Genomic DNA, 19,178 nt, shown 5'->3' with positions numbered 1-19,178 from the left:
ACCAACACAAAGCATTTTGTTATTTGAGACAAGAAAGTTGCGCTGGAGAACTGAAAGAGAGGCCTATGCCCAGCAGGGGACAGCTATAGGCTGAGATGATAACGATGATGATGAGGCTCAATTCACCTGAGATAGACGTTCACACCAAATAAAATAAACCTTGTATTTGCTATACATGTATTAGCCTAGAGCTAAGTCAAGCTGAGCGGGTTGTCGCAGCTGCTGGCGCCGGCGCAGGCCGCGAGGCGCGCCAGCAGCAGGCGCGCGCGGTGTCTCACGGCCGGCAACACCGACCCGATACTGTTCCACAACTCGAACGGGTCGCGGGACAGGTCGTAGTATTCTATGAAATTCTGGAAAACATTCTCTTGGTTTAAATTGCTTGGGAAAATACTCAAGTAGGATACTTTACGAAAAATAATAAGCTGGTATTTGCATGTCCTCTAACTCGAAAGTACTGTATTACTTATAAATAAAGTTTTCGCTTTTTCTGGTCCAGAAACTCCTTAGATATAAATTAAATGGCAAAACAACATCTGCCGAGTCAGCAAGTAGTTGAAATTACTTTATCCAAGGATAAATATAATATTCTGATTCTCTCATCACATGATTAATAGCAAAAATTGTATGAATTCCATAGTTAAACAAGGAAATTTCCTTTAGGATATGGTAAGGACTTTTTTAGTCCATGAAAAATTCATAGCTTCAACCTAGTATCATAAATAGTCCACGTTTTGTGCACAATAAGGTTTTTTACCTCATGATCAACAAACTCGCAGTACTTAGTGTTGATCCTCTCGGCGATGTATCGGAGGCACGAGTACGTGTTGTTGCGCGAGTCCTGGCACTTGCAGTCGTATTGCGGGTAGCATTCCTAGACGAAAATATAGCATTTAAACATTAAGAAGAACTTAGTGTAGGAGACTAGTTCTGCTGAGCTGATGAGAAGGAGGATTACAAGAAGTTGATCGCTAACATTCACTAGTTGGAGAAGCATAATTAGGTAAAGAAGTGTCTCCGTTTTTTCGAGTAACTTTGTCAGAAGAGGCAAAGTCCTTTTAAATAGCTTGCATGGGTAATAAGGTCGAAAATGAAATGGCATTGTTGAGGAAATCAATCGTGAAAAGGGTTACGGAATATAAATGGGGTTGGACAGTACACTTAGTCAAGTCAAGTGTGATTACGGTAGATGGAGTAAATTTATATCTGAATGGTGGCCAAGACTTGACAGGACCGAGGATGAGATGGGTAAACTATATAAAAAAAGATAGCAGGAATTAGCATGGATACGAAAGGCATGAGATAGAGAAGAATGGCACTAACAAAGAGAGGCCTTTGCCAAGCAGTCGGATATTCAAGGCCGATGATGATGATACATCACCTACCAGATCTGAAACCAGGTTGAAAGTGTAATCTTAAATGCAAACACAACTCACAGCTAATTTATTTCCGTCGTACTTCCACGGACACTTGTCGTCCACAGAACCGGTTCTTCCTTCACCGTGGTACTCAATCAGCATGTACCTGGGTACAAAATATATATTTATTTAGTTATCATCAGCGACCTATGTAACTTGGGAGACTGCAACCAAGCTACAAAATAATATATCCGTCTCCATCCTATCAAAAGTTTATGTAACAAAGTATCAAACTGAATAGTTAGTGATCTTATGAGATATTATTTATTTAAAGTTTGTGCTGAACCTAAAAAAATGGAAAGAGATTTTATTTTACTAAATTGATAATTTTATGAACCAACTTTACTATGGATCCCTAAAACTGATTTCAAATAAATACTACTTAGCCGAACTTGGTACATTTTTGGGACCAAATAACAGCAATTTCACGTTAAAAAAAAGAATCAACAAAATCTATTCTTCCAGTCCGAAGTTATACATTAAAATAATAGGTAATAATAATTAAAATAATGAGGTAATACATTAAAATACAGACAAATTAAGAACCTCCTACTTTTAAAAGTCGCTTGAAAATTAACACCAATTACTTAAATAAAACAAACCTTTCGGTTTTTCCCTCCCCACTCATGACAATAGGTCTTCCGTCCATATGTGAGGGCGGGTCCAACCCCGCTAATTGTATGATAGTGGGGGCCAAGTCTATGTTGAGAACTGGCTGCGCGCTTGTACTGTTGGCTGGTACACCGGGACCCTTTACAAGTAGGGGAACCTTTATGTCGGACTCGTAAGGCTGGCGTTTGTCGTACACTTGCGAGAATTGACCTGCAGAGGAATTATGTATATTTTGTTAATTGCTTTTTCGCCAGAAGGCTTCTTAAAATAAACGTCATAAAGTTGCATTTGGTGTGACAAAGATCTGGAATAGGATTCGATGATTTAGTTTTGTTAAAATTGTTTGTTATTGGATGTATAACATCAAGCTACGTTTTATTCTACTTATAGATAGAAAGGAACTATAAAGCCCCCACACAGTTTCCTGTCTGAGTATTAATGTAATGAAACATGACTCAGTGCCATTTACCAGCAGGCTAAGGTGACAATCAGACTAAGGAGCAACAAAGGCCCAATATAAGGTGCTGTTGGCATGTTAATACATCTTAATCTAAATAATTGCAATTATTGTCAAAGGTGTAAATAATAGTCCCTTGAAAGGTTTATTTTACGGATGCAAAGATTTAGAAAGTTAAATAAGGAATTAGTGGTGTTGCTACAATACAGTGTATATCAAGTACACTCAAAATGCTAGTGTCTGCTACAAAACTGCATGTGTCTACAAGCCAGCAGCACCATACCTAATCTAAATAGCACAATTTTTGTTAACAGCAGCCAAAAACATATTTTATAAGAACAACTACATCAACAAACATACCGACATGATATCCATTATCCGACGTATATATAACGTAAGTGTTATCCGACATCGCGCGAGCCTCCAGTGTCCCCACAATATCGGCCACCATCTCGTCTACCGCCAGAAGGCTCTCCCACCGCGAGCGGTACACGCGGTCCAGCTCGGGGAGCATGGACTCGGGGAGGGGGGTCGGCGGCATGCGTAGGAGCCAGTGCTTGTCCTACAATCGAAACATTTATTTATACTAGCTGTTGCCCGCGACTTCGTCCGCGTGGGTAGAAGATAAGTTATGATTTATACCTGCCCTGCTTTTTAAACATTTTCCATTGTATCTTCGCTCCTATTAGTCGCAGCGTGATGGTATATAGCTAAAACCTTCCTCAATGAATGGTCAATTCAATACGAAAAGATTTTTCCAATTTGACCCAGTAGTTCCTGAGATTAGCGCGTTCAAACAAACAAACTTCAGCTTTATATATTAGTATAGATATAGACTAGCTGTTGCCCGCGCCTCCGTCCGCGCCAGACAGAGCCAAATTTCAAAGCCGTAGCCGTTATTCTAATATGCTATAGTAAAAACTTTAACATTAATATAATTATGTAATAACTTATTAATAACCCAGTACTAACCTCAGCAGGTACATTGAAGTTGGGATGTCTGACAGCAGTAACGTTGCTGTACTTGCCGGCGTGGCGCGGGGCGGGCGTGAAGGGCTGGTGCGGGGCGGGCGGCGCCAGGACCATCAGGAACGGCTCGGATTCCGTCTGGTTCTCTATGTAGCTCACTCCTAACTCCCGCTAGAAGGGGGTAAATTGATGAAGAAATGAAATGTAGATGGCGTTGTATGACCAGCCGCGAAAGTAGGAGAAAACAAATTTGATTTATCATCTATAATAATTACAGATTTTAAGTGGACTCAGGGGGCCGTTCTCGTTTAGCGGGGGTTTGAGTATTTATTACCAAGCTTGCTCACTGGGGGTGGTTCGCGATTTCGGATTTCAATGTCTGCTTTCTGAAATTCAGGTTTCTCATTATATTTTCTTTTACCGTTTTGACAGAGTTGTCTAAGAATAGCATATATTTTTTACATAGGTACTTTGCCTGCGTTGGGATCGAATCTGCACTTCGTGTATAAAATTCTATGCATATAACCCCAAGGCCACCTCGAAAATCAAAATGCCAAAATTCATGAATATCACTGCTGTTACAAGTTTCAATGGAATCCGTAACTTAAGCAACTTTAATAACAAATCTAAGTGAGTCCTTTAAAGCCCAGAAGAATTGTGTTTATTGCTGCCTGGTTTTTCTTGCCTGTCACTATTTCTTAAATCAGAGCAAGAAAATGATCACATCCATTCAGACTTTCTTATATGACGGGAGATCTACGTGGTCGATACCCCAAATTGCTCAAACCAACTCACAATAACATCAGTCAGGTACAGCTCAGTGGAGTGCGTCGGCACACCGTTGTTGGAGATCGTGTAGTTGTAGTAGACGGAGTTGCCGACCAACGCGTGCCACTCCGACCAGCCCGGGGGGATCGCTTCAGGCCCGCCTGCCTCCGCCGCGCCGTACTGGAGATGGAGATTAATTTAACATGTAAAAAGACAAGGTTATAAAAGAAATGGGCCTGCAAGATAAGAACAGAAATCATCACATCATCATTATCAGTCTAGCCTTTTCTCAACTTGATTGGACTGGTAGCTGAGTGGTTTAAGACACAACGCCAAACCAGGCTAAAAGTTTGTGTGTTCCACGAATACCTTTATTTTATACTAGCTGTTGACTTTGTCCCCGTGGGTAGAAGATATAAGTTATGATTTAGGTATACCTGCCCGGTTTTTTTCACATTTTCCATTGTATCTTAGCTCCTATTAGTCGCAGCGTGATTGTAATATAGCCTAAAGCCTTCCTCGATGAATGGTCTATTCAACACAAAAATAATTTTTCAATTTGGACCAGTAGTTCCTGAGATTAGCGCGTTCAAACAAACAAACTCTTCAGCTTTATATATTAGTATAGAGTATAGAAGTATAGATATAGATTTTGGATTGATTTCCTAAGGGCGAGAGTCATTTGAAAAAGTATGGGTCAGTTTCTAATCTTACTGGAAGTACCAGTGTTGTTCAAGGAGTGACTGCCTCTTTGACCTCCTCAAGCCAGTTAGCTGAACAACACGACACTCCTTATAAGTTGTCAGGCATTCTGGCTTCTAAGTACCTACTACAGTCAATGTATATTCGTTCGTTCAGTCGATGTATAAATAATATCCGGGACCCACAATTTAACGTGCCTTCCGTAACGTGCATTCTCGGACCGGCCGGCAACCGTATACAAATTAGCTTGCGATTAGTCAATTTGTGCAGTTGTAGCCTGACCACAAGTGTATAAATTATATGAGTGTCAGTAGTTTTTTTTATCAGCCTTTATAGACGAATTAAGAAGGTACAGATTCGCACTCACCGCATTCAAATACTTCCCAGCGTAGAACGTCTTGTACCCTGCATCTTTAAGCACTGTAGCGAAGGTAAGGTTCTGTAGGGTCTGCCGCCAGTAGTGGCCATTGCATCCACCGCGGAGACTGTTGTCTATAGTCAGGTGGTTGTGCTGGTACAGGCCGGTTAGCAAGCTGGCGCGACTCGGACAGCAGATCGGTGAAGTCACGTACTAGAGGGACAGGCAATCCAGGATTAACCAAGTAGTAAGGTAGCAAGAAGGAGTCTCGAGTCTGGATGAGGCTGGTACAGGATCAGTAAAAATTGGCGTGAAAAAGGGGTGGCTTATGCCCAGCAGTGGCAGGATACAGACTGTGGATGAAGGTTGAAAATTCTACGAACCCCGCAAATAGGATGGCACCACTCCACTCCAGTGCTCGTCTAAACGTAATTAAATAATGTACCTCAGTTTTGAAATTGAGCTCTCCCCGGCAAGTTATTGTTTGTATTACGTTACTTACACTTGCACTGCACTACACACTAGTTGGTAGCACATCAAAAGTAATAGAATTTGAGAAACTGAAGCAAACCAAGGACCCCCATTGGCCGAATTTGCTCCAAGGCCCTGCGCTGGCGTAATCTAGCGGTGGGGAAAGGTTATCGTAAAAATCATTCCAGAGCACTGGATGTTTTTTTTTTATTTTATAAATAAAACAAGTGATGGCGGTTCTGGCCATGACGGGATGGGACCAGAATGTTTTTTGACGGTGCAAGTCTGCTGTATACCCTCGTTGTGTATTAATGTTTTTAGCTTTTCACCCTATATCCAAAAAACGGTGTTAATTATTACGGGAAAATAGGTAAAGAATTTCCTGGGATATGTGTAAGAGAATCAAAAGAAAATTAAGAGAATAGCGAAATTTGGACGGTTTCGTGTTCAAAATTGATCAATTCTACTGGCCTGTAATTGTGTTATTGCCTAGATCTCTTCCCATATTGAGAGTCTTGACCATTGACTACACTGCTCTCTAACGTTGAACTGGTGGTACAGGAGTCCAATAAAAAAATCGTGATCTTCAAAGTAAAGAACACGGCAACAAGGCATTTTGGACCTTCACAATCCACAGACCCCTTTTTATATGACACGGACCTATTCTTCAACATCAAATTTAAAACTATACTAAATTTTACTTATTCCTAGGTATCTACTAATATTATGGACACGAAACTTTGTAAAAGACACACTAAGATTTCAATTTTCTATATCTAACAAATGGACTATAGTGGTTAGTGTCCGTAATTGCTCGGAGGTCGTGGGTTCGATTCCTTCCCAGAGCTAATGTTTGTAGGATGAATACGATCGTTTGTTGTGTCTGGGTTAAATTAATCTGAATGAGTATGTTTATCACTTGGCTAGCATAGTACAAGCTATGCTTAGTTTGAGGCTAGATGGCGTTTTGTAAAAGTTGCGAATATATATTACTATAATACAGAAATTGCCATTATTTTCAAAATGTGGTTTAATATTGTGATAGTATAATTTTAAACTTTGTTATATCTTCCTGTTTTTGTTAACCTTATAAAACAATGCGTAATAAAAAAAAGATCAGCATACTAAACGGTTTCAACCTTCCAGTATAGACCGTGCGTCAGATCATGTTTTGTTTTGTAAACAAATAGGTATTGTGTGTGCTCGTTTGTGTTTTACTTCATAATGATCTCGGGTAATTGACCTTGCTTATCTACGTAATAGATAAATAAAATGTATTTTTATGTATCCAGGTTTTTCTCTCAATAGTTTATACCCATAGAAAGTACCTATTGATACTTTAATGATTGCCTAACTCGGAAAGGTTGAAGACAAAATCAGTACATATAGTTGAGAATTTTCAGGGGGGTGATTAACCACCGATTAAAAACTATTGACCCCAGTTTCAGCCTACATGTTAACGTAAAAAAAAAAGAACGAGCAAAAATATTTTTTCTCGAGTCTATGGTTAATCAAACGCTTGCTTCAATAAAAATACTTATATCTCGGTATTTTTTCATTAAAATAAATAGGTACTTTTACGACAAGACACAACATCGTAAAAAAAGTAATTATAACTTTAAATTCAATCTCGGATCTTGAATTAAATCTCATTATATTTCACAGAATTCTTGTCGAGAATTTTCACGTTTTTTTTTTCCATCTTTTTGTCTTTATAGGGCGATAACATTTTCCTAGTTTCCTCGACGGATTGAACACATTTACATTTTGCTCTACGAATTTTATCATAACAATAAATATTATTATGACTTATTCTCTGCATGGAAAGCAGAATAAAACTAAGCAAATACACGATACGCAACTTAATTCGTATGGTTGGTTTCTTTTGACAGTTGGACTATGCCAGACTGCGAGTTAAAAAAAATAAAAGGTTCTATTATTTTTAGCTTAGATTAAATAATTTAATCCTTATTATGTAACATGTTAGTAAACACTTACCGAATTAGTGAAAGTGACGCCCTCACTCGCAATAAATCGGTGCACGTTCTTCATGGGCGTCTGAAATAACACAAACAAATAAAACAACACATTGTTCCTAATCCATTTATTTGCACATCACTATCACTGTACTAACCATTCCGCCCAACACTACATCTTGATCATCTGTCAAAATCAAAACGAAATTGGGCTTCTTTTGTTGACAAATACCAACTCCGAAGAGCGTAAATAACAATAAATAATTTAACATTTTTATGTGGTTTATATTCTTATTTGTAACTTATGAGAATGTATTTTATTTTTTTATTGCGGAAGCGCGGGCATTATCTCGAAACCCGAGCACTCGCTCGCGATCACGACGCCGACTGCAAATATTCCGACGCTCTTTACTAGTGACCTGTAACAATAAAAAAAGTACAGTACAGATAACATAGTAGGTATTATCATAAATCGGTATGCTTTTTAAAAAAAAAGGAATAAATTGTTTATTCTCATGTTTTTTAAATCTGAAACACACAGGCAAAAAAAAGTAAGTTGTAAATTGAAAAAGGTTATGCTTATTTCAAAATCATAGTGTTTTATTTGGGTCTCTTAGCTATAATAATTATTTCGTTAGTACTTTTGAAAATTTTTTGTCTAAAAACTCAGTTTTAAATAAAAATATATGTAAAACAATAATAAGAACTACCAAGCAAAATATACAATCACGGAAATTTATCAGTGGTTTATTTATTTCATGTGATTTTTGAGTACTTTAGTGGCATTAGCTACTAGGCTCATGTTTAGATTTAAGATTATTAGATTTATGTTTCTGCCGCTGCTGTTATAAAATTTCACAAGATCAGAATAAATGTTTATAAAACAAATAGATAAAGATGTCAATAAACTGATAAACTAAGTAGATTAATTGCAACATTTGTAATCAATAGGCATACGGGCTAGTAAAAAGAAAATTATTTTATTGATGTGAATTTCCTTTGCTTAATGCTTACATTAATAATATAAATCACAACTTATACTAAGGAAGATGAACTTGTTCAAGTGATATACTATTTATTTTACAAGTATTCTAGTGACAGTAGACCCTTGCTAAGTCTTGAGAAAGTGTAGGAAGATTCCAAATGTTTAATTGATTCCTTCAAGCAATATGAATATGATTGTACTTAAGCAGACAAACATTCCAATATAATATATTCCTACTAAATTATGATTTCACTGTCAATATTAAAAAAAAAAGATTTATCAGTTAGGAAGACTGTTTCTAATTGATATGAAAAGGAAAAGAGAAAAAAAAAACATTCAACACAAGGCAATCGTGTAAAACATGTGAGTAGTGTAAATAATGATGCAATATTCAATTTAAGTAACTAATACCTAACTACATAACAGCAGGAAATACAAATTTATAATGTGTATTCATATTTTACAGCGTAATGCAAAAAACAGCGCATAACCGCATTTCCAAAAGAGGTTATGTACTTACCACTTAAAAGGATCGTAATAGAAATCTTTGACGAATGTGAGAGCACCCTTTTTGCCCATTATATGTTTTATGTGCAAGAAATAGCTTTCTTAAAATCAACGAACTAACGTTTAATGTTGTTTTTTTAGAAAAAAAAATCGATAATTCCTTCGCTGGATAGTGTATTTGACAAGTGACAATAAGTTTTGATAGATAATTTGTAATGTTGCCCAACTAGTTTGAGTTTCTACTCTTTCTATAAATTCTTGTTGTAAAAAAATAAAAATGAGGTTTGTTATCAGAGCAACTAATAGTAAATTGTTTAATGTTATACCTTCGTAGTAATTACGAATTCTGAATGAGACTGTAAAATAAAATTCAGTTTTTAAAATTAGTTAAACCTTGTTTTCTACTATAGGTAGTAGAAAGTAGTAGAAATATATATTTCTTAAGAAGATGATAACTATCAAGAAGTTAAAATACTAGTTTAGAATGAAACTACCTACTTTACTATCCAAACAAACCCAGTATTGTTATTGTATTAAATAAAAACACATTGGTTTTTCAATCATTTATTATTACTAACAGTAGTGAGAACCCAGTTTGTGTAGTACGAGACTTTCGTGTAGACGCCAGGAAAATATCGATGGCCACATGAATATCCAAAAGACACTATGCCTACAACCAAGCCTTTGTATATTAATGGGCCTCCGGAGTCGCCGAAGCAGCCATCAGGGCCTCCTGCGTCTACTCGTCCAGCACACATCATAGAGTCTTGGATCACAGCCCCGATAGTGTTGTAACGAGAGGCGCAAATGTTATGGTCTATTGTGAAGAGGGCGGTACGTTGCAGTTGATCTGGCTGTGGGCCGTCCGGCTGTAACGCAAAAAAAAGAGACTTGATTATACGTATAAAATGTTCTGGCTGATATGAGATAAATTGGTATTATAATTTGTGATTGCAACTGTAAAAAAAATAGTCTTACACGATAGAATTAACAAAAAAAAAATAAGAGTTGAAGCTGCGTTTGTGTCGATAGACTGAAAACTACAAAAAAGTAGCGATCTGTAAAATAGTTTGACATACCTCGATAACTCCCCAACCAATAAGTGTAGCCATCGAATTAGGCTTAATTTCCACTCCTTGTTTGATAATAGTGCTTTGTTTTACATAACTGTTAAAGGAGAATGGTCTGGAGACAACGACCATAGCTATATCGTTGGTATAGAAGTATTTGTCGAAGGCTTGATGCGGTATGATTGACTTAATGTTGTGGAGCACGCCTCCTCGTGTCCGGTATGTGGATCCGACACGAATCTTCCAATATTTAGGTAGAGTGTAACTGTAATGAAACAAACATTTTTAAAGCGGTCGTTGTATCTTTTGTATAGCAAGATACTGGAGATACAGTAGAAAGAGATAAAAAGAAAGAGAACAGACAGATGCTTGAAAATGGATTTCTGTTTTTCTTATTCCTTATCACTACCCTACTCTTTTTACCAACTATGTTGGGGTCGGCTTCCAGTCCAACCAGATTCAGCTAAGTACCAGTGTTTTACAAGGAGCGACTATATATTGTACATATATGTTTTTCTTATTAAAGCGTGAATTTGTCCCCACAAAACACACTGTATGGATTCTAGAAAAAAATACTGTAACAATTTGTCCACGTCTACCTTAGGCTATTTTAAACTAAAACAGTTTTATTATCAACTTAATTTCCAAAACATCTTGATATTTAAGAAAAAGCCATGAAATAATAAAATTACAGATCGTAGCCCCAACAAAAACTTTACTTCTTTAAAATATTGGTACCGGTGATACTGGTTTACAATAACTGATAAGATAGAGTTAACATTTTAAGATTCTTTCAACGTGGGATACGTTGAAAGACTCTTTTAGTTGAAATACTCTTCTAAAAACAGTTCATAAATATAAAGTCAGTTATCCCTTACTTCCTCCCTGTATTCGCATTGTATTGAAAACAGTGTGCCGCAGTGAGCACATGCCGTGATGTCAGAATAGTCCCAGCACAGTGCTGGATGTAGTCCTGGCTGCCCCACGCGTCCAGCAACAGCTGAGCTATGATCGGAAACTGCTCGATGGATGTCGGAGTGCCTTGGATAACGCGCGTTAGGATGCTGTAGTATTGCGTGTTTACTGGAATCGAAAAAGTGGGGTACTTATTATGAGGTTTTATATTGGACTTTAAATGATGTTGAAACTTGGCACTTGTCATGGAATACAGATCCAGGTCTGTTAAAGAATAGGTTCTATTAATAACATAACCTTTGCTCTAGGGTTATGGGTTCAATTTGTGCGGTCCAGCAAAGGTCCAAATAGTGTTATGTAAAAATAAAATGAATCTATGAACTGTCTCTATTACTCGAATACACAAAATGCGCTTCCAAACTGATAATCACTATCATCACCATCATCAGCACATATTCGTCCACTGCTGGGCATAGGCCTTCCCAATTAAAAGCTCAAGAAAAAGTAAACTCGAAACCTTGACTCCTGGCTATACACGCTAGTCTCTTTACCAACGACTTCACCAACAAAGAATTTGAATGTGTTCATTGCACTCGCAACTGAATCTAAATCTCTACTTAATAATATTCATTTCAAATATACTCACCCTGTAGAAAGCACAAAGATAGAAGTAAAAACCCACTGCACACCCGCATTTTGAATATATCTGGATTTCTAATACCACTACACATGTACCTAACTATGCTGATCCACTGACCACACGCGGTGTTATGATACTCGCGAACGCAGAACACAGATTAAGCTCAACTAGCACCTCGATAGTAAACCATCTTGGTACTTGAAGAAAGTCTTAAAGTAGGCAACTTTCTAACAGATTATTGCTGACTGTATAGCATTTATTTAAAAGCAAAATAGTACCTAATGCATTTCTAGGAAATTATCATTACTTAAACAGGATATGTTGATATTGTATGTTCCGTTAAAAAATTACGAGTGTCCGGTTAATAAAAAATAAACTGATTAGTTTTAACTGCTTGAATGTCTACCCTTCCTCCTTTGAGTTAATCTTTGAATAATTTTTTTGATCACTATAATATGTGAGCAAAATCTTAGCAATTTACTGCAGCACATTCCGCACAGTGCGGTGGCGGGTCAGCTCGTGATTAAGGACCCCGGTGGGATCTGAAACTAGTCGGGATATTCTGATAAATACGCGAGAGTAACGTTGATTAAATAAATAATAACCGTAACACCACAGAAGAACACATGGTGATTCATTCAGAAAGTATCAAGATTATTCAATCCCAAATAGTGAAATGCAAATAGTGTGTCATTACTGAGCATTTATGACCATCAATCATTATGAGAGTAAGTAGATAGATATCAATTACTGAGCAATTTGTTTTAGACGTTTAAAACTGAACTTGAATTATAGCAAAGTGATACCATGTCATTACTCAACTTAATTTATTTTTAAATGGTAGTTTACAGATGTTTAAATGGTAACTAATTTATTTTTAAGTGGTCAGTGGGCCTAGCCAGTCCGATTCCCGTACTACACCTTAATACTTTATTTATGTTTGTGTAGTTCGAAATATTGCTGGTTTGCGTTTTTATATTAGGCCTAAGGTCACTAACACTGGGTTTAGTATCAAGACATTTTTTTTTGTTCTATTTCGATTTTGATTCGATTGGTTCGTGCGATCCAAAGAAATCAAGTTATGATCAGCGTCGCAAGCAGTCGATCGATTGTAGTTCCAACACGATCCACTGCAAAAAATGGCGCTAGTATCGGGTTTCAACTTGATCTCAAATAATCTTAATTCTCATTTGTATCGGGAGTAAGCATATAGGTCTTTAAAATAAGGTCAAAACCGTTGCTGCTATAATGCCTTGCTTTTTAAGTAGGTACTAGTTTTAAGCTTAGATTTTCATTAAAAAACCGTTGTTCTTTGAGGCTTTTCGCCAAGCTTTCTTTGCTAAAAGCCCTTTCCTCCGCCTTTTAAGACTACCGTATTCAATATTTGTATCGACATTTGATCTTCTAATAAAAGTACATTAATAAACTGCAATAACGATATATAATTTTCGCTCAAAACTTATCACAACAAATAAACTATCAATAATTATTTACAAACATTTTACAATCAATTTGTCTTTTTTAATTGTCATCAGATCAATGGCTTTATCGTATAATTCCTTTGCTTCGAATCGACGTCTGTATCTGATTGTCTATGCTTGTATAATATTTCATGATACCTAATAATTTGATAACTCTTTTTAAATCCCCCTCAAAAAACGCTGTGGATACTTGCTTTTGTAGCTTTTTTATTTTGGCTTTGTTTTCTTTGTTTAAGGCCATGATTTCTTCTTCGGATTCAGCGCTTTCTACTTCTTCATTCTTCTCCATAATCTCCATGAGGAATTGTTGGTCAACTTCTGTGTTCTCCGGAATGTCTTTGCCTCTTAGACGCAGCATGTATATACCTGAAATAAGACAATTTGTTTTCGTGATGACGCCTGATGCAGTTTAACATAACTTTGCAGCAAAATAATTATTTGAGTATAGTGTTATTTTCTGACTATTCTGTGTTTACCTTTTGGGTATGGAAATATTTAGTATTTTTTACTTTTAAACTTTATCAAAAAAAATTATGCTTCAACCTTTTATTCAATACACAAAACTGTATTGCGTTTTTCATTGTCTGTCTCGCATAAGGTTGATTACAAAGTTAAAAATTTTTGCAAGTGACTGAAATTGTTAGTACTGAGACATGAGAGCATAAATAGATGATTTTTATCTAAGATATTATAACTTATCTATCAAGCAACACACCATTTTAAAACTCAGTTTAGTAAATTCATTCTTATCTATCTAATCTGTTAACATCACCTATAGAAGAGGAAAATCTCTCATATCTTTCACACACTACCTATCAATTTTAGGAGACCCTATAACATGAAAATATAAATTATAATACATTTACAAGTGGCCAGCATTGCTGCCTATATGGTGATTCTAGTTATTAGTTATGAATACACCAAATTTCATGAATATGTCATTAACAACATACTTTGCCTTTTACAATATGAGTATGTTATCTTACCTCTAGTTAATGGTTCTAACAATGTCTTGTAGGCTTCATTCACAAGGGAAGAATATCTCTCTGATATTTCCTGTTCTTGTTTCGCTCTGAAAAATTAAAAAAATATATTTTTATTTTTTTAATTTCTACCAGTCAAGCAAAGGGTCAAGCACATAAACAAAAAAAAAAGATATGATTTGCAGTACTTTTAGAACTGGTCAATGTTTCAAACTCAACCTCAAAAAGAATTTACTTTGAAATAAATGTTGAAAATAAAGTAGTAATAGTATATAAAAATATGTGTATTTTAACAGTCTCATACCAGGTTACTATGAGACTGTTTTGCTGAGTCCAATATCAGGTCTATTGTAAATGTAGGTAGGTACATGATACCAGTCTAACCTTGGAAGAAAAAACATAATGCATCAAAATATTCCATTCTTCAACTAATCGCTAATCAACATTATCCCCTCTCCTTTCATTTTATACCTCAATTGTAGCAAATTAGTAACACATCCAATAGCTAATTTTCCCAGGTGACGACTTACCTACTAGCGAATTTATCCGGATGCAAATATCTCTGTAATTCCTTATACTTCTTCGCCAATACATTTTCATCCAGGTCGTATGACTCACTTACTCCCATCAGTTTAAAATAGTTCTCCCCTTTCATAGGGTGCTGTATAGCATTGCAGTGGCCGCAGAACAACGCAGGGACCACCCTCTGAACATCCTTCCCACAAGACCAACACGAAAAAAGTCGATGCTGTTTGTAAATAGACTTTTTTATAACATCGTTGAATAACAGACTCCTTATACTCATGATTTTGAGGTTAAAATACTCCTTCCGTACTAGCACGGGCCTTGAAATTGTTGTGATGTATTATGAAATATTCAGCGAGGTCGTGAAATGTACACAACTATGGTCTAACGTCTTTAATTTTTATTTTACATGCCAAAAGTCTTCCGTATTTTTCGAGCAAATTGACGTTGAGACAAAATGACAATCAGCTGTTGGTGACAGAACGTTTTGTTATTTATTTTGACACTAAAAGTGTACACATTTAACGTAATAATCTGTTTCCCATATTATTATAAAGTAAGGAATTATATTACTGAGTAGTTATGTTATGTATTTTACCTAATCAGACTTTTATTTTGGAGTAATAAACCAAAACATGGGGTCAGTGTCCGACAATCAAACGACGTTACAAAACGAGCAACATGGCTATAAAAATGACATTTGAAAACATTGCTCTTTGTTGATTGGAATGTATACTTCTGAAGTGCTTACAAAATAATCAGATAACTTGTAAAGTTTTCATTAACCATGGCCAACTACTTTACGATGGAAGGCACCGAATCAACAAACTTTCAAAAGGAAATCTCAAATATGATGCACGGTTTTGGTGACAACCCGAATCCAAACGCTGCGACCGTCGTTCTAGTAGAGAGCATTGTTCAACAACAGCTGAAGTTCATGATACAGGAGGCCCACCAGCTCTGCAACCTCCGCTGCGGTAAATGGATCACTAATTACGATATAATCTACCTAATGAGGAAGAATATTGTGAAGTTGAAACGTTTGCACGATTATCAACTAAAACTAGATCAAATCGACAAGAAATGTATTCTGAACATCGCTTCGCCCGCTGAGTCATTGATAACAGGGATTATTCTAGAGGATGAAAAGGATCCTACCATTAAAAAGCGAAGAACACACATAGATTACATCAGGGAGTTTGATGAGGCTGATGAAGTTGGCCAGATTAAGTTTGACGCCATAGACTACTTGAGAAAAGTTCGAGCTGCTAAGATCACTGAGTCTATGACATTTGAGAAGTATGAAGCTTACCACAAAGCAAGGTGTGCATCTTTCAGGTCCGGATATGGAATTGGTAAAGGGTTCGCAAAATTGGAACGCTGGCTTAACCCCATGAAGGAATTTAAGTTATCCCAGCCAGCTTTAGAAGTATTATGTTTCATTGCTTATGAAACTGTTGCAGAAATTGTTGATGCAGTTTTCCTAGTCCGTCAGGATGCTAAGAAAAAGAGTGGAGATCCGTTTAGCAAGTTTGAAGGGGGTTACTTTTGTAACCCTGTGAGCTTGCACAATGCTGTATACATCAAGTCTGGGTACGAAGGAGTACCAGCAATAACCGTAGCAGAAGTTAGGGAGGTATTGAGGCGGTATTATACACCGAAAGTAGGAATGAATGGCTTGTTTTATCGGAACATGAGTTTGGATCTGCCTATACGCTATATAGCATTTTAAAAGTATACAATGTTTATATGTATATTACTGTTAAGTTAAGAGTGATTATAAATATCTAGTTATGTATTATTTAAACTTTAAAGTAGGCTATAATGCATGTTAAGTTAGAAAAGTACTTTGTTTTTTGTAATGCCGTTTTGGGTGAAATCCACAAAAAATAAATGTCGTTCATTTGATCTCACTTCTTAATATTGTAACACATGAATTGATTGAAAAGCCATCTTTATACCATCACAGATTAGGGCCGACATACATCAGCGAATTGCAAACTAATTACTAGGGATTTCTTTTGATATACAATCAGCAGCTTAGGAACTTCACACTAGTGCTACTTTCGATCGAGTCATGTTGCGCGGTCGCTGAATAGGCGACGACGATCGAAAGATGCTAGTGGGTGGTAAACCTGCCTTGTATTATCAGTATAACTTATTAAGACTTAAGTAAATTGTGCGTTTTAAGAAAAAATATGTTAAACACCTGATTAGGTATTTTTTTGCCTTCAGCTATGTTGAGGTAAAAATACCTAAGCTTTCGTTTTTTTTTTTCGTATTTAGTTGAATAATGGATGCCGTGACTATGAGGTAATATGCCCCAAATAGGTATATCAACTATAGTCAATAACTAGTATTTCTTAATGATAAATAACATTTGCCGATCCTCCATTACATTTAAGTAAGAGACTTTATTGTTATACACATAAGGTTTAAACTGACGCACAACAACTGTACCTCGTTAAATTGACAAAGCTTTAATAATAAATAAATAATGTAATTTTTATTGCTTTTATTTTATTTTCCCCTTTTTGCTTTTTTTACTCTTATTGCAGCTGTTTAAAGCAGGAATTGCGTCTTTGTAAGAGCGAGAAGCAGCGTACAGGTCCAGGTTTCTGTCTTTCTCCTTTAATCAAGTTTTGATAATATCGAATGTAGAGTCTTAATAAGGTCGATGTAAAGATTACCTAACAGGACAATACATTCTTAGACTTTCTTTAAAAAAGGTGTCTCGCACTATGGCACTTAATTCTTCAGCAGCAGGGGCTTTCATTAACATTGAAGTCATTTGCACAAAGACTGACAACAATCAGTCGTGGATCACACAAATGCTTCTTATAAGCGTCGATCGAAACGTCAACCCTGATACATCGCGCTCCTTGGGTATGCTTGGCGTGCCGCTGGTGACCTACCACTTTTTCTTACGTTTTTTTTTGGAAAATTATTCTTCTTGAGATAAAACCATCGCAGATAACATGAAAATAATACAGTTATATTCTTTATCTGCTAATCCCTAACACAGGTCTTACTCATCACAGTCGCCCTTTGAGTACCTTACTAATTACTGAGAAAAATAAACATCTTAAATGACTGTATATTATTCCAAAAAGACGTTAATTTAAACCGGGACGCATAATCAAAAGCCTTAATAGTCTAACTGAGACTTAAAACCAAGTATTGACTGCTTCCAAGAAATATAGCCTTATACCAGCGCCATTATTAATTCAAACTCGTAACACATGCAATAACGCAAGCTATAACTCAGCTAGATAAAATTAAATTTGCAAGGAACTGCTCCTAAAAGCTGAGACGTTTTGTGAAACAGTCTTGCAGTAGGTAATTGTCTAATGTTGCAATGTGTTCGAGTCGAGATAGTATTTTAGCATAGAGGAAATAAAATGAGCATGTTTTTAGTGACGTTGTTTTTTTTTTGTATTTGGCAAAAATCCGTTATGCTTTTATTGCGCGAATAAAAAAATAAGACGATAATATAATATGGCAAGGTATTAAAGTATCTCGTGTGACGTCATCACACGTAAAATCAATAGTTTTGCCTTCTAAAAGGAACTTTCACTGATAACTTAATCGCTGCCTACTTTTATAAATCAATCACTTACCTACTGAACTTTTCAATTGACTGACTTAAAACTCATGCAACCAACATAATACTCCGCATACTCTCAAAAACAATTGACCTACAAACCCCTCCTAACGCGCCATCCATTAAAGATAATATTTTAATTATTATTCTACTAAATATCCGAAAACCGTGAACCGGGGACGGAATGAAACATGTCCTTAATAAACGGAGAGCCATTTCACGTCACGACGATAAACGGAGACTAGGTGCCGTTCAGATGGCCCCTGTCTATTTTCTTAAGTATTACGGATTGTTTCTGACTACAACAATATTCAGATTTAGCTTTATTCAAAGTAGAATGGGGTTGAAGTCATTTTAGTAAGTTTATTATATTTAGTATGTGTCTATTGTATTGGTAAACACTAAGATCTTTTTAAAGAGCATTTTGTCTATTTTCAGATGGATTTTTCTGGTGGTTATGACGTAAAGTTTATTCTAGAACTTGTTACAGATGTTATTTAGAGGTTTGCTTTTAGAAAAATGTTTTTATACAAGACATAATGTGTCATTTCTGCACAAATATAATTTCGGATATTTAATAGTTGCCATGGTGTCGACATAATCGGGGTTCGATCCCCGCGTAGGACAAGCATTTGTGGATCACACAGATTTAAGTCAAGTGATTAGAGGAAACTAAATTTTCGAGGAAGGGGGTAGCCCCCCTTCCACAATTACTTCAGGTAATCTTACTAATATAT

At 36.2% G+C, this 19,178-nt stretch overlaps 4 protein-coding genes across 4 annotated transcripts; 1 reads left to right on the top strand and 3 right to left on the bottom strand.

Annotated features, from left to right (window-relative positions):
* Positions 1–163: 163 nt before the first annotated feature.
* On the bottom strand, positions 164–9,440 carry LOC113494214 (N-acetylglucosamine-6-sulfatase-like). Its single transcript, XM_026872444.1, has 11 exons — positions 9,237–9,440; positions 7,890–8,150; positions 7,754–7,813; positions 5,294–5,497; positions 4,252–4,404; positions 3,460–3,627; positions 2,848–3,049; positions 2,021–2,240; positions 1,437–1,524; positions 758–874; positions 164–353 (listed from the first exon to the last, which is right to left on the bottom strand). The coding sequence occupies exons 2-11, from the start codon at positions 8,001–8,003 to the stop codon at positions 192–194; spliced, it is 1,488 nt and encodes a 495-aa protein (XP_026728245.1). The 5' UTR covers positions 8,004–8,150; positions 9,237–9,440; the 3' UTR covers positions 164–191.
* A 343-nt stretch (positions 9,441–9,783) lies between these two features.
* Positions 9,784–11,903, bottom strand: LOC113500434 (trypsin, alkaline C-like). The gene is made up of 4 exons (XM_026881229.1): positions 11,855–11,903; positions 11,172–11,376; positions 10,303–10,558; positions 9,784–10,092 (listed from the first exon to the last, which is right to left on the bottom strand). Exons 1-4 carry the CDS (start codon positions 11,901–11,903, stop codon positions 9,784–9,786), a joined length of 819 nt encoding a protein of 272 aa, XP_026737030.1.
* Positions 11,904–13,270: 1,367 nt separating this feature from the next.
* Positions 13,271–15,291, bottom strand: LOC113494228 (iron-sulfur cluster co-chaperone protein HscB, mitochondrial). The gene is made up of 3 exons (XM_026872470.1): positions 14,843–15,291; positions 14,316–14,401; positions 13,271–13,695 (listed from the first exon to the last, which is right to left on the bottom strand). Exons 1-3 carry the CDS (start codon positions 15,115–15,117, stop codon positions 13,394–13,396), a joined length of 663 nt encoding a protein of 220 aa, XP_026728271.1. The 5' UTR covers positions 15,118–15,291; the 3' UTR covers positions 13,271–13,393.
* A 105-nt stretch (positions 15,292–15,396) lies between these two features.
* Positions 15,397–17,346, top strand: LOC113494221 (transcription initiation protein SPT3 homolog). The gene has a single exon (XM_026872457.1). It carries the CDS (start codon positions 15,625–15,627, stop codon positions 16,567–16,569), a length of 945 nt encoding a protein of 314 aa, XP_026728258.1. The 5' UTR covers positions 15,397–15,624; the 3' UTR covers positions 16,570–17,346.
* Positions 17,347–19,178: the final 1,832 nt, after the last annotated feature.

The sequence above is a fragment of the Trichoplusia ni genome, chromosome 1 (genome assembly GCF_003590095.1).
Source record: "Trichoplusia ni isolate ovarian cell line Hi5 chromosome 1, tn1, whole genome shotgun sequence".
Taxonomy (NCBI): domain Eukaryota; kingdom Metazoa; phylum Arthropoda; class Insecta; order Lepidoptera; family Noctuidae; genus Trichoplusia; species Trichoplusia ni.
Note: the sequence above shows the minus strand (reverse complement) of the source record. Positions and strands in the feature narration are given on the sequence as shown.